The sequence below is a fragment of the Rattus rattus genome, chromosome 4, assembly GCF_011064425.1.
Source record: "Rattus rattus isolate New Zealand chromosome 4, Rrattus_CSIRO_v1, whole genome shotgun sequence".
Taxonomy (NCBI): domain Eukaryota; kingdom Metazoa; phylum Chordata; class Mammalia; order Rodentia; family Muridae; genus Rattus; species Rattus rattus.
In genome coordinates this window covers 133,008,509-133,022,582 of record NC_046157.1, presented here as the reverse complement: position 1 = coordinate 133,022,582, position 14,074 = coordinate 133,008,509, and the positions used below count along the sequence as shown (strand labels likewise).

The window sequence follows — 14,074 nt, the reverse complement described above, 5'->3', positions numbered from 1 at the left end:
CGAGCACCGATCGGAGTCAAAGCAAGAACGAGCCCTTTGACTTGAAACTTGGGGCCGACCTTCCTAGGACTGAAGGAGGCTCCAGAATCAGAGGAGGCGGCAGCGGTGGCCCGCGGGGCCTCAAGGAGAGAAGGTGGAGCAGCACCCAAGCGACGACCAGAGCGAGCAAGCGGGGACGCTGGGCGCTGGCCTGGCGGAGGCCCGGCTTGGTGTAGGGGACGTGCGCATCGGCGTGCGCCCGGGGCTCGAGAAACTTGGGCAAACTTTGAAGGGTAACCGGAGACGCTTGTTGCTCGTCGCCGCAGAGAAAGCCGCACCGTTACGTCTCGGCGGGGAGGGTAAGGCGACACCCCCCTCGATTCCCCCACTCCAGGCCCAGGAGTTTGAACCCCTGGAGGCCGCGTGAGTGCCACGCGGAGGCGGCTGCGGCGCCCCCTCGGCTGGCGGCCTCGCCCCCGCTGTGCAGGCACCCTAGCACCCTCGGCTCCGCGCCGCCCACGGCCCGGCCCCGGCGCCGGGAGGACTCTCATGCGCCGGGCGCGGCGGCGCCTCCCTGCATCCAAGCCGCTCCCCAGCGCCCCGTCTTTTTCCTCCAGCTGAGAACGCCGCTGCACTCTCGGCCGGCGATGCGGGGCCCCGGCACGGAGGCGTCGCACTCGCCCCTGGGCCTCTGCGCCTTGGTGCTTGCTCTTCTGGGCGCGCTGCCCACGGACACCGGGGCTCAGCCATACCACGGCGAGAAAGGCATCTCGGTACCGGACCACGGCTTCTGCCAGCCCATCTCCATCCCGTTGTGCACGGATATCGCCTACAACCAGACCATCCTGCCCAACCTGCTGGGCCACACGAACCAAGAGGACGCGGGCCTCGAGGTGCACCAGTTCTACCCTCTGGTAAAGGTGCAGTGTTCTCCCGAGCTGCGCTTCTTCTTATGCTCTATGTACGCACCCGTGTGCACCGTGCTCGACCAAGCCATTCCTCCGTGCCGTTCCTTGTGCGAGCGCGCCCGACAGGGCTGCGAGGCGCTCATGAACAAGTTCGGCTTCCAGTGGCCGGAGCGGCTGCGCTGCGAGAACTTCCCGGTGCACGGCGCCGGCGAGATATGCGTGGGGCAGAACACGTCCGACGGCTCCGGGGGCGCAGGCGGTAGTCCCACCGCCTACCCTACTGCTCCCTACCTGCCAGACCCGCCTTTCACTGCGATGTCCCCCTCAGATGGCAGAGGCCGCTGGTCTTTCCCCTTCTCTTGCCCGCGTCAGCTTAAGGTCCCCCCCTACCTGGGCTACCGTTTCCTAGGCGAGCGTGACTGCGGTGCCCCGTGTGAGCCAGGCCGTGCTAACGGCCTCATGTACTTTAAAGAAGAGGAGAGACGTTTCGCCCGCCTCTGGGTAGGTGTGTGGTCAGTGCTGTGCTGTGCCTCGACGCTCTTCACGGTGCTCACCTACCTAGTGGACATGCGTCGCTTCAGCTATCCAGAGCGACCCATTATCTTCCTATCGGGCTGCTACTTCATGGTGGCAGTGGCGCACGTGGCGGGCTTCCTGCTAGAGGACCGTGCCGTGTGCGTGGAGCGCTTCTCGGACGATGGCTACCGCACGGTGGCGCAGGGCACCAAGAAGGAGGGCTGCACCATCCTCTTCATGGTGCTTTACTTCTTCGGCATGGCCAGCTCCATCTGGTGGGTCATTCTTTCCCTCACTTGGTTCCTGGCAGCTGGCATGAAGTGGGGCCACGAGGCCATCGAGGCCAACTCGCAGTACTTTCATCTGGCCGCGTGGGCTGTGCCAGCGGTCAAGACAATCACCATCTTGGCCATGGGCCAGGTGGATGGTGACCTACTCAGTGGAGTGTGCTACGTGGGCCTGTCTAGTGTGGATGCACTGCGGGGCTTCGTGCTGGCGCCCTTGTTCGTCTACCTCTTCATCGGTACGTCCTTCCTGTTGGCCGGCTTTGTGTCTCTCTTTCGCATCCGCACCATCATGAAGCACGATGGCACCAAGACGGAGAAGCTGGAGAAGCTCATGGTGCGCATTGGCGTCTTCAGCGTGCTCTACACGGTCCCAGCCACCATCGTGCTGGCCTGCTACTTTTACGAGCAGGCCTTCCGCGAGCACTGGGAGCGCACCTGGCTCCTGCAGACCTGCAAGAGCTACGCTGTGCCCTGCCCCCCGGGCCACTTCTCGCCCATGAGCCCCGACTTTACAGTCTTCATGATCAAGTACCTGATGACCATGATCGTGGGCATCACTACCGGCTTCTGGATCTGGTCGGGCAAGACCCTGCAGTCATGGCGTCGCTTCTACCACAGACTCAGCCACAGCAGCAAGGGGGAGACTGCGGTATGAGCCCTGGTCCTTACCCCACCCTTGCCACTTCTACTCTTTCGCAGGAGGAGAGGCATGGTAGGGAAAGAACTGTTGGGTGGGGGGCTTGTTTCTGTAAACTCCCTGCCCCCTCCACTGAGCTTTAATGTGGAAGTGAGAAGTTATTTGGAGGTGAGAAGAAATTTGGGGTGAGAGATGGTCTTGAGAGGAGGCCCAAATGAAAAGGCGAAGGCAGTGGTTGAAAAGACTTCTGGCTAAGACTTGCAGGACGATGCTAACTGTGAAAGATACGGGCTGGCTAGGGTCTAAGGGAAAGGCTGAGATCAGCAGAGACTGGTGAGTTCGTCAGGCACCAGAGATGAGCCAGGGTTGTGAGTCCAATCCCCTGCTGCAAGGCAAGTGGCTGTCCTCACTCCAGTGAGGGAGGGGGTGGGGGTGGGGGAGGATACCGCTCTGTCTGCAGCCTAGGCTTTGTGGCCAAAATGGGGACCCCCTGCGGTGCCCTTGTCAAGCGGTGGTCAAACCATAATCTCTTTTCACTGGGGCCAAACTGGAGCCCAGATGGGTTAATTTCCAGGGTCAGACCTTACAGTCCTCCTCCCGGACCCCCTCCCGCCTGTTTTTCCTTCCCTACTCCTTTCAAGTCTAGTAAAATAAGCATTTGGAAGGCCGGGGAGTCCTGTCTGCTAGAGTCCTAACGCGGAGATGCCCGAGAAGGTTTCCGAGAGGAGGCCAAGGAGCCCAGTGGTAGATACAGTCTGCTCCTTTTTCATTCTCTAGGGAAGGCGGGAGGCAGAGCGAAGAAGAATGTTTTATTTGGTTTCATACCCTGAAAAGAAGTGATGACTTGATGCTTTTCAAAACAGGAATGCATTTCCCCCCCCTTGTCTTTGTTATAAGAGACAAAGCGGGAAACAAAAGTGTCTCCCGGAGGAGAGGCCTAACTGTGAAGACAGTAGCTTTTACAGGCAGAGCTGCAGAAATCGGAGGTTTCCCTTGGGTTGTTAATTTGGTTGAGATAAACATTCCTTTTTAAGGAAAAGTGAAGGGCTGCTTTCGTAAGCGTCCGGCCACACGTTTTGACTTGGATAAAGGAAATGCAAGTTTTGTTATTTGTTTTAAACAGATTTAATTCAGAACATATGATCTAAAAGACTCCGGTAAACTGCTTAATGAAATCTTCCTCCATTCTACGCCCCCATAACCCAAGTTTTGATTTTCTGCCCTTCTTCCTTCCGTCCAATTTGGAATTTTGGTTGTTTTGTTTTGTTTCTTTCCTCCAGACAGGGTCTCTCTGTGTAGCCCTAACCATCCAGGAACTAGCTCTGTAGACAAGGCTGGCCTCGAACTCACAGAGATCCACCTGCCTCTGCCTCTCAATTGCTGGGATTAAAGGCATGGTCCACCAGGCCTGGCTTCCCTTCCCAATTTGTATCCTTCAAGACAAAAGAAGAGACAATGCTCACATTAGTAAAGGCAAAAATTTTAATTTAAAGGTTTCAAAACATTTTGCCCCCTTTCCCCTTGTAGTTCTAGAGATTTAAACACGTATGAGACACGTGCACTGACCTCTCTCTGGTAGCATGCAGCAGTAAAGAATGATTCTGAAGCAAGAGGAGAGTTTGAACCAGGTTTCAGGAATGTCATTAAGGGAAGGTGAACTTCAAAGTGATTCTAGAGTTCTTTGAAATGTGCTAGAAGACGTACATTTATTAATCTTAAATCATGTACTCTTTTTTTTTTTTTTTTTTTTCTGCAATAGAAGTCTGGTTCTTTGGCATAATGGTGTAAAGTTAAGCAGAGCATCATGGGAGTTAACCTTTACCCTACCTTTGACACTGACTGTCCTCCGATTTTGCAAAGCTCTTCAGTTTCTCAGAGCAGTTTTTAAATGCCAACCAGGGGGGTACTGTCAGGAGTACAAATTACTTTCTATATGTCACGATCAGTTGACTGGAGCTGCTCTTACAGTTAAAGTGATCTTGTATTTCTTAAACTTTCAAAGTGATCTCACCTGTCAGGTTTTTTTTTTGTTTTTTTGTTTTTTTTTTTTTTTTGAGCTGCCCCTACACAGGTTTGGCATCTTACATGTTTTATCTCTTAAGTGCATGTGAAATTTGTAAAATAGAGACAGTGCAGTATGTATATTTTGTAAATCTCCCATTTTTGTAAGAAAATATATATTGTATTTATACATTTTTACTTTGGATTTTTGTTTTGTTCTACCTTTAAAGATCTACAATGGAGCCCCACTTTATCACGTGTACAGATCACAAATAAATTTTTTAAAAAATACAAAATGAATGTTTATTTTCTCTTCCTGAGATAGTAAACCAAAGACTCAAACTTTGGAAAGGAGGCGTAGGGAGTGCGCCGGGTGTGTTCAGTCCCATAGAAGAGGACGGTGCCTTAGAGGGGGTCACAAGAGCTTTGTTCTTATTGTCTGCTGTGTCCTATTCCCCCGCCCACCCTCATCTCCTCATTTACCTCCAAGCCAGCCGTTCTCAGCCTTTGGGGTCACAGATCAGATATCCTGCACATCAGACATTCACATTATGATTCATAACAGTAACAGTTACTGTGTTACAATTGTTATGAGATGGGGTCAACACAACAGGAGGAACTATATTAAAGGGCTGCACCGTTTCAGGAAGGTTGAGAACCACCACTCTAAGGCTTTTCAGGGAAGCTTTTGAGGACCTACTAGAAGTTCAGAATTCCAGTCTGATCTGTTCTTTACTAACCTTAGGAGTCTAAGCTCGTGTTTGAAAGAACTAGAAGGTATTTTTGGTATTTCTACTTTTCCATTGATTTTTAACCCTCTAGGGAAGTGTGCTTGTGTGTAATGCACCTTATCTAAATTATTGATATTTAAATGCTTTGAAGTCGAGTGTTAGGGAAAAGTTTGTAGACGCTTCCAGATAAGAGCAGGGGTCACCTCTGTGGAACACCCAGCTGGAGGCTTCCCTGGATCTTCTAGGTAAATTGAAACAGGCTCAGCTGCTCTCTGAGGGGCAGTGACTCAGCAGCTCAGCAGGAATAGACTCCACGCCTGACCCTGAGCTGGCCTCAGAAGCTTCTCCGCTCTTCACTGCTCTCACAGAGGCTAACTCTGGAATCAGACGCGCCTGGGTAGCCCCTCAGGGAAATGGTGAAGGCGGTCTCATACTCCCAGTTCTAAGCCTCGAGAGTCTCTCCATTTGCCTCTTGTTTAATTCAGGTGCTGATAGCCTGGCTCTAGCCAGAGCAGACAGCGCACTGCCGTCTCTCCCATTCCACCACAGGCTGGAAGTTTCTGTAGTTCTAAAGTGTAACAGAAACAGCTCTGGGTTTGTTCTAATTAACAGGCTCACACAGGGCGGGTGTCTTTCACAAACGGAAAGAATGAAAACCAATGACAGACAGCTCTCTCCAGGAGGAGAAAGGCTAGCTAGACACTGGGGCAAGCAAGCGGCTTTGTTTGTTTTGTTTTGTTTTTTATGAGTCTCCTGGGTTCTGAACAAAGATTTGGGCAACAAGGAGAGAAATTCAGTGACTTTGAATCTCTTAAGATTTATCCAGGTTTTAATCATAAAATGACAAATTTTAGGTAAACCATGCCTTTCTTACAGGGGATTAATAACAGCTTGTTATGAATGTTTGCCTTCAGATTAGCTAAAAAGAACTGATTGCTTTCCTCCTCTTCCTCCTTCCCCTTTCATCCCCTTCCCTCACTCCTTTTTTTTCTTTTCCTTTTCCTTTTTTTCTTTTTCCTTACTGTAAACAACTGAGGAAGGCACTTAGACCCTTGTATGGGAAGTAAGAACATATCCCTGCCTGGCATTTCACAGCTCCCAGTGATGGAAGAGGCTTAGTCTCTAATGAGGGAACAAGCAGGGCATGTGAAGAAATCCGTACCTGCCCTTGTTAGCAAGAACCTCTCACTTCCTTCTGTTCGCATTAGGATGCCCTGTGAGGTCAGCCATTACCTAAGAATTTTAGAAACCGGGTGGGTTTTCTTAAGAAGTTACATTTTAGGGTTGAGGATTTAGCTCAGTGGTAGAGCGCTTGCCTAGCAAGCCCAAGGCCCTGGGTTCAGTCCCCAGCTCTGAAAAAAAGAAAAAAAAAAAAAGAAGAAGTTACATTTTAGCAGAAACTCACAAATAGGGAGCTTGTTTGCAAAAGGGCATGTATAGGGTTTAAGAAAAGCATTGGCAGGAGTTTGTAAATCCCCAGATAAGGAACAAAAACATTGAACATTTTTCTGTCCCTTATGCAAAAAAAAAACAACAGTGCAGTTTAACACCTAATCTTGGTCACTGGGTTTGTGAGAACTCTTGGGGAAGGAAAAGCGTCCTGTTCACATCGTCCCGTTCACATCTCAGTATTATTTCTTTAAGTGTACTTAAGATAAAATAGTGACATTGGAGGTTCTCTTGGTGGGACTATAGTAACATAACAGCTGTAGGTTTGAGGCTGTAATCACACTCAGGAAAATCTCACTCTCCCATCTTTAATTTCACTGAAAAGGCAGAGGGCTATTTATAGATGGTATATTTTTGTATATGCATATGTGAACAGTGAATATCAGTCTACAGGGCTCCAGGAAATCCTAGAAGAGAGTGAAACCACCCCAGTGTGCACGTAACCAAACAGTCCACAGATTTGTACCGTTTAAGTTTTTATGCTAACTTAACACAGGCTAGAGTCATTGGAAGGAGGGAACTTCAGCGAACAAATGCCCTTGCCAGGATAGCCAGTGAGCAAGGCTATAGGGCATTTTCTTTAATGATTGGTGTATGTGGGCCCATGGGTGGCATGCCGTCCATGGGTGGGTGGCCCTAGGTCCTATAGAAAGCAGGCTGACCACGCCGTGAGGAGCAAGCCAGAAAATAGAACTCTTTCATGGCCTCTGCATCAGGTCCTGTTTCCAGGTTCCTGCCTTGAGCTCCTGCCCTGACTTCCCTGGATGATGAACTAGAAGCTGTAAGATGAAATAAACTCCTTTCTCCTGAAGATGATTTTAGTGGTGATATTTTATCACTCTAGCCCTGTTTTTGTTTTTCGTTTATTACTGTTTCAATGGTGAATTAAAACTGATTTTTTTTTTAAAAAAATCTCATTACTAAACTCTTTGATAAGCATATTTCTTGTTATCTTTTGTATGCATGTGGGGGGATATGTGGGTGTGTGAAATATGTATGTGAGTATGGGTGTGTACACAGCTGTGTATAAACAGGTGTACACACGTGTGTGTAGAGAAGCCAGAGGTTGACGCCGAGACAAGCCTCTGGGCAGACTTGGAGCTCATCTGTTCTGCTGGGATGACTAGGCAGTGGGTCCCAGTGATCTCCTGGCTCTGTCCTCTAAGTCCTAGAGTTACATTAACACATGTGCAGCTTTTACATGTGTTTGGGGACATGTGTGTCTTCTGTGTGTGTGATCCTTGTAGTTGTGGGGTAAGCAAGCCAGTTTTCTCTTTGGGGAGATAGATAGATAGATAGATAGATAGATAGATAGATAGATAGATAGATAGATGTGTGTGTGTGTGTGTGTGTGTGTGTGATTCTCAGAATTTTCTCAATATCATAGTGAAGGGGAAGCAAATTTGATAGTAATAGTTTATTCTATGTTCCATTTCAAAAAGTACTGATCAGCAGCCAGGTTGAAGGTACAGAGAATGGACAGGTGAAAGTGTGACAGACAAAGCACACCTACAGTAAGTCTAGACCCAGTTCGGAGTGACCTCATCCCTCAAGGAAGACTGAGCAGAGAAGTCATGATGCTGGAGAGAACTGGCAGGCATCAGGAGAGAGACTCAAGTGACATCTGACCTTTTCTAAAGGTTCATCATTTGACTTATTCTTACAGTTATTTCAATCCTGGAAGTGGGAAGCAATAACTCATTAGGAGATAAGTTAGTGAATGCCTATTCACAAGGGCTACTCTGACTGTGCAGGGTTTATTGAATTCTATCGAGCTTAGGACTGGGCAGACGTTTATTTGAATGGCTGCCCTAGTCTAGCTGTGTGATGTGTTCACTGCCGAGTTCATTACAGAAAGTGATTTAAAAGAAGTGAGGTACAGAGATGTAGGAACAGGGAGAGTGGTTGCTGTGCTCCGACTGGCTGTGCCATCCATGCTCTCTGTAATCTGCAGCCTGGCCTTTGGCAAGGTGCTTCACCCAGGTCAGCCCAGTCAATCACAGAGAGAGGTTCAGCAAGGATTTGTTTCTGAGAATCCAGTTTATGTGGCACTCTGGAACGCTTGTGTTCTTAAATTGCTTCCTTCTCCTCTGTGGGCTTGCTCTCCTCATCTGAGAAGATGGCTTCTGAGGTGACAACCTCCCTCCAGCCTTCCAGTGGCAGCAAATACAGTCATAGTACGGTATACTAAATTAGCACATCATTCGTGGAGCGCCCACAGCTTTCACAAAAATGCCTGAGTGAATGATTCTTCCTTCCAGCAGGCCTGCCCTTCAGCCAACCAAGTGAATATGCTATGCGCTGTGCATCTACAGAAGCCACTTTAGACATTGGGGGAGGGGAGGTCACATGACTGCGGAACCCTGGAACAGGCTATTTGATCTCCTCACTCTGACCCACGGAGTTGGATGTAGTGGGGGTCAACGCACCTGTAATCCCAGCACTGGAGAGGCTGAGGCAAGAGGACCATGAGCGTGAGACAGGTCTAGCTGAATAGTGAGATTCTCAGAAACAAAGGTTTTATTCCGTGGACTCTTGATTTCCTCCCAAGCCCCAATATTGTGGGCCCAATATTGTCAGGTTTAACCAATTTCTTGGAATCTTTGCTGCTGGGTATTTTCATACCAAATCTACTCTCAAATGCTTGAAATGATAGGGACATTTTTGCTTCTGACCAGTTAGTTACACCCAGGCAGGAATTAAATGTTTCTCTAGGTTCCCAAAAGCTAACGGACAAGATAGACTTGAAGCGATCGTGTGGGGTTTGCGCATGCTCACGCCGAGGGTCCACTTAACCTGTAAGGTTGCTTTGGGAGCTCTGTTCTACCGCTTTGCTGGGAAGTTGCCTTCGATGCTTTTTACCTGTGAAGTTTTTTATCCTGTTCAGCTTAGAGTTCAAGAAGTGTTCCAGAGATAGGAGGAGCAAGAAAGGGCATTAAAGAAGCAGAGACAGAGAAGAGGGGCGAGGAGCTGAGTTCCTTATTTCCGTGAAGACAAAGAAGAGCTATCCAAGCGATCCAGCACTATGGGGAATTTGAGCTCCCAACTTCAGCTTGGCCATGAAGGTTCTAGAGTACCATTGAATCAAAAAGAAAAGCTTGTTGGGAGGGTTTTGTGGGACAGGGAGTAGCACAGCGGCCACAAGGGAGTCACGTGCAACGTGCCCTAGCACCAACCATACTTTTTTACCTGGGGTTGGTGGTGTGCATAGCTGGGGAGGGGATGCGTATAGCATGTAGTGCGTCTTTCCAGGTCTAGAGTCGCTGGAAGGAAAGCAAGCAGCAGCTAGTCCCTGATTCACTTTTTACAGCAGATGTAGAGAGAAACTTCAGCTAGAACCACGACCTCTGAAGCTCCAAAAGACAGTTTCCAGAGGATCTTTCCGGTGCTGGGTGTCAGGCGATCCCCCTTGCTCAGCACTGCGGTGACTGGTAGGACTGGCCAGCCTCAGCCAGAGCAGCACCCTGCTCGCAGGGATCCTAGGGAATGAATGGAAAACACTGCATTCTGTATTTTCAAAGCATCTTTCTCTCCTTGTGGACTTAAAAATACTAACGAGTCAGCGGGGGAGGGGAGTTACCTTGAATACTTTCCAAAGATGGGGAAACCACAGCCGTGAGGCTAAAGGCAGTTTATTCAATGTCCCAAGTAATCTCAAGCCAAGCCACAGAGAAGCATCCGCCCAGATCGCCCTAAAACTGAATCTGGTTCTCTTTCCAACCAGAGCAAAAGGACTTAAACATGTGGCATGAGCAAAGCAGAGAGGACAGAGGGGGCAGGAGAGTGGTCGGCCGTGGGTCTGTGCTGGCTTTGGGGAAGGGAGCATGTCAGGAGCAGTACAGAATGGCTCTTTGTGTGCCCTTGAAAAGAATGGTCATTATCGGTACAGTTATTGACATTTTCTGAGCACCAACTATATGCAAAGCCCTGGGCACAATATGGTAGAGTGGGCAAGACAACTTACCCAAAGCCCTAACCACAGTATTTGGTACTTAATAAGTACTCAGTAAATATTCCCATCTCCATGATAAGTACTCAGTGATCTCTCATATTATAACAGCCCTAGGAGGTAAGTATAATTACCCCCCAGTTGACAAGTGGGGAAACCGATCCCTGCTAGGTGAGCCTGAGAGTGGCTCTGATTGCTGCCCCTAATCACCATGCCACAAATATTTACTGAGGCCTTAATGCCTTCCATTCTCTAGTATTCCTCTTTAATTTAACCCAGATCCATTCCAGAGGGAGGAAAATGACTTACATCCCAGCAGGCAGGCCTGGGGAGGGGATAATCAGTGCTAGCCCCCAAAGAGTATTTGGGTTTTTTTTTTTTTAGAAAGGAGCAGAAGGCTCATAAATACTGTTTAGATGCTTTCTTTTTATTCTGGTGTTTTCAGACTGGGTCTCGCTACGAGCTCAGTCTGGCCTGGAATATGTGGTCTCCCTGCCTCTGCCTTCTGGGTGCTAGGATTACAGGAAAAGCATCATCACACCAGGACGACCCATCCTCTTGCCCAACATGAATTTCTACGTCAAGATTCAAGGTCCTAGAAGTGAGAAGTAACTGAGAAGATGGGGCTAGAAATGCACTCAGACATGTAAGAAGTCCTGGGTTCAGTCCCCATGAGGCCTGAAGATCAGGAGTTCAAGGTCATCCTCTGCTCCTTAGGATACATGAGACCCTGAATGAATGAATGAATGAATGAATGAATGAATCTATCTTAGGAATGGTGCTCCTAACTGCCCCTCAAGTCTGGTAAAAGAATCCCTGGGATGTCCCACCAAGAGTCACAAAAATTAAATATAATTAAGTATGGCTTTTATATAAGCATATATATGTATATGAATATATAATTTCCTAGGAGGACTCTTCTGCTGCAGAGCTTCCTTGCCTCCTCATTCCAGCCCTGAAGAAGAGGGTGGGTTCTAAACAGTGGGACAAAGACTTGGGGGGGAAGCTCTGGTGTCTGGCTGCCCAGGGCGGGCTGCCTCCCCACTGGTGAGTCAATGAGTGGGAACACGCAGCTCCGAGGAAATCCCCTTCGGGGAGGCCAATGCCAGGAATCCCAGAAATGCTTGCTTACACTGTCATTGCTACATATAAAATTTCAGTGTCATCGTGGTACAATTATACTACTGACAGCTGTCATCTAATAAATGATCTAATTGATTTTGGTTATTAATGTGTTTTTTTTTTTCAGACAAGATCTGCCTATGAAGATGACCTGCCTTCACTTCTTGAGCTTAGGATGGTGTAACCATCATAAAATATGTCAGTTGTGTGCCAATCCCTTGCATGGACTCATTTTGCCCATACACTAGGGATAGAAATCATTATAATTCCCATTTAACAGGCTTCCCAGGTAAACTTTCAGGACTGTACTGAGTGTTAGGGCTGGGTAAGCACCAGAGAGAGAGCCATGCAAGCCACATACCTTAAATACCTGCATCGTTTCGGCCACAGCATCATTTCAGCCACAGGGAAGGCAACTGAGGCACAGGGCCTGCTGGGCCTTGAAGCATGGAGTGGGACTGTTTCGGTGTGAACCTCACTGAAGGTCTCTTTTATAAACAGGAAATCTTTGAGGCAGGGGAAGGGAAAACAAAGTTAAGTTCTTCCAGAAAGTATGGATTCTAGAAGCAACATTCTTTGGGGGGAGGGAGATGCCTTTAATCCTCCGTGAGTTTGAGGCCAGCCTGGTCTACATAGTAAATTCTAGGCAAACCAAGGCTACACAGTGAGACCCTGCCAAAAATAAAATAAAAATACAAATATACACGAGTTTTCAATAATAAATCCAAAGCATTTTCCAAAAAGTAAATAGGCATTGCTTCTTTTTTCTCCTTCTTTTTTTCCTTTTTCTTGGGCCTAGGGCAGGGTCTCAGGTACCACAGGCTATTCATGTACCACAGGCTATTCATGTACCACAGGCTATTTATGTAGCACAGGCTATTTATGTACCACAGGCTATTCATGTAGCACAGGCTATTTATGTACCACAGGCTATTCATGTAGCACAGGCTATTCATTCTCCTGCTTGCTATGTGTCTGAGCAACCTGATCTCCTGATTATCCTGCCTCTACCTTCTAAGTGCTAAGATTAGAGGAATGCTCGCCCATGCCTAGATCATGTAGTGCTGAGGTTGAACCCAGGGCTTCATGCATGCTAGGCAGACACTCTTGAGCTGCAGGCCCTACCCAACACCACCCCTTTCCTGGAGCTGTCAGGATAAGACCGAGTTTGCATCCATGCTCTCTGTTCTGCATTTGTGCCTTGGCAGGATTGCAGAGTTTTCCAGCAAGATCACTAGATCTCCGACAGAAGGAACATTCCAGTCACAGAGGACATAGCAGAGACTGGCAGATAAGCCAGAGGCTTTTTCTGAACATAAGTAAAACTGCTGGTTAAGGACTGGCGTGAGCACACATCTATTCTTTTATTGCCACTTTATGTATCTATTTATTTATTGTGTGTGTATACACACATATGCCACAGTCCATGGGTGGGAGTCAGAGGACAACTTGATCAAGTTGGTTCCCTCCTTCTAGCACACACTTAGGAGTCAGACTTGGCCACAAATACCTTTACCCACCGGGCCCTCTCTCTGGCTTTTCGCATCCAGTCTTAGTTCATTCATGTCTAAGGGAGCTTAAGAAGCTTAGAAAGTCTAGACTCTCACTGAGATCCAAGTCCTGGGTAGAATAAAAGGTTTTGTTCTTGGTATGTGGCTGGGACTACTTAGCTGTTAGCAGAAGATAATTCCTTGTAAGGATAACTTCTTGTCATATTCATCCCTATTTGCAGCACAGACTCCCAAGCAGACAGGCTAGTAAGTAGCACAATGTCCTGGGATGCCAGCCCACCCTCTCACCCCACCCCCACTTCCAGCATGGCACAGTTACCAGCCCTTCTTGCAGAGCTCTCCAAAAGTCACGTGACTTGATAAAGTTAAGAGCCCTCAGAAAAGGAGAATAAATGTTTCGGACCAACCCTCCTCTCAACCCATGAGGAAGTTTCATTTTACTGTCTGCACATGTGGCTGGGGGGGGGGGGGGAGAGAAGGAAGAGGGGGAGGAGGAGGAGGAGGGGAAGGGGGAGGAAGAGGAGACAGTCACTAAATTCTAAACCCTTGAGTTCTTCATTCCAGATCTACTTAGAGTGTCCTCTCAACAGAAGTGGGTTCTTGTTTCGGTTGAAGTGGGAACCTGATTTGCTGGAAGACTTAGTCAAAACAGTGAGGAAATTCACATCGGTCCTTCATCTCTAAGGAGGGCAACAATTCCTCCATTCACCGAGTGGATTTTGGCCTACAAGTTGTAAAAAATAATGTGTACTCCTGATAATGGAGTCCCTTCATCAGCAAACCACCCTGTTAGGTATTAAAACTGCTCTCTGCTTATCTCTTAGAGTTAACGGACTCTGAGCAGCTGGAGTGACAAAACAAACAAGGAATCTCTGACAGCCAATCAGAGTTCCGCTTAGATGGCCTTTCATTATTTTATGTTGAAAGGCGTGATTTCTGCTAGTCAGAACACCAGGTTCGAATAACTCTGAATAAAAAGACTCA

At 48.2% G+C, this 14,074-nt stretch overlaps 1 protein-coding gene across 1 annotated transcript; it reads left to right on the top strand.

Annotated features, from left to right (window-relative positions):
* Window positions 1–252: 252 nt before the first annotated feature.
* Window positions 253–4,624, top strand: Fzd7 (frizzled class receptor 7). Its single transcript, XM_032901148.1, has one exon. The coding sequence runs from the start codon at window positions 627–629 to the stop codon at window positions 2,343–2,345; it is 1,719 nt and encodes a 572-aa protein (XP_032757039.1). The 5' UTR covers window positions 253–626; the 3' UTR covers window positions 2,346–4,624.
* Window positions 4,625–14,074: the final 9,450 nt, after the last annotated feature.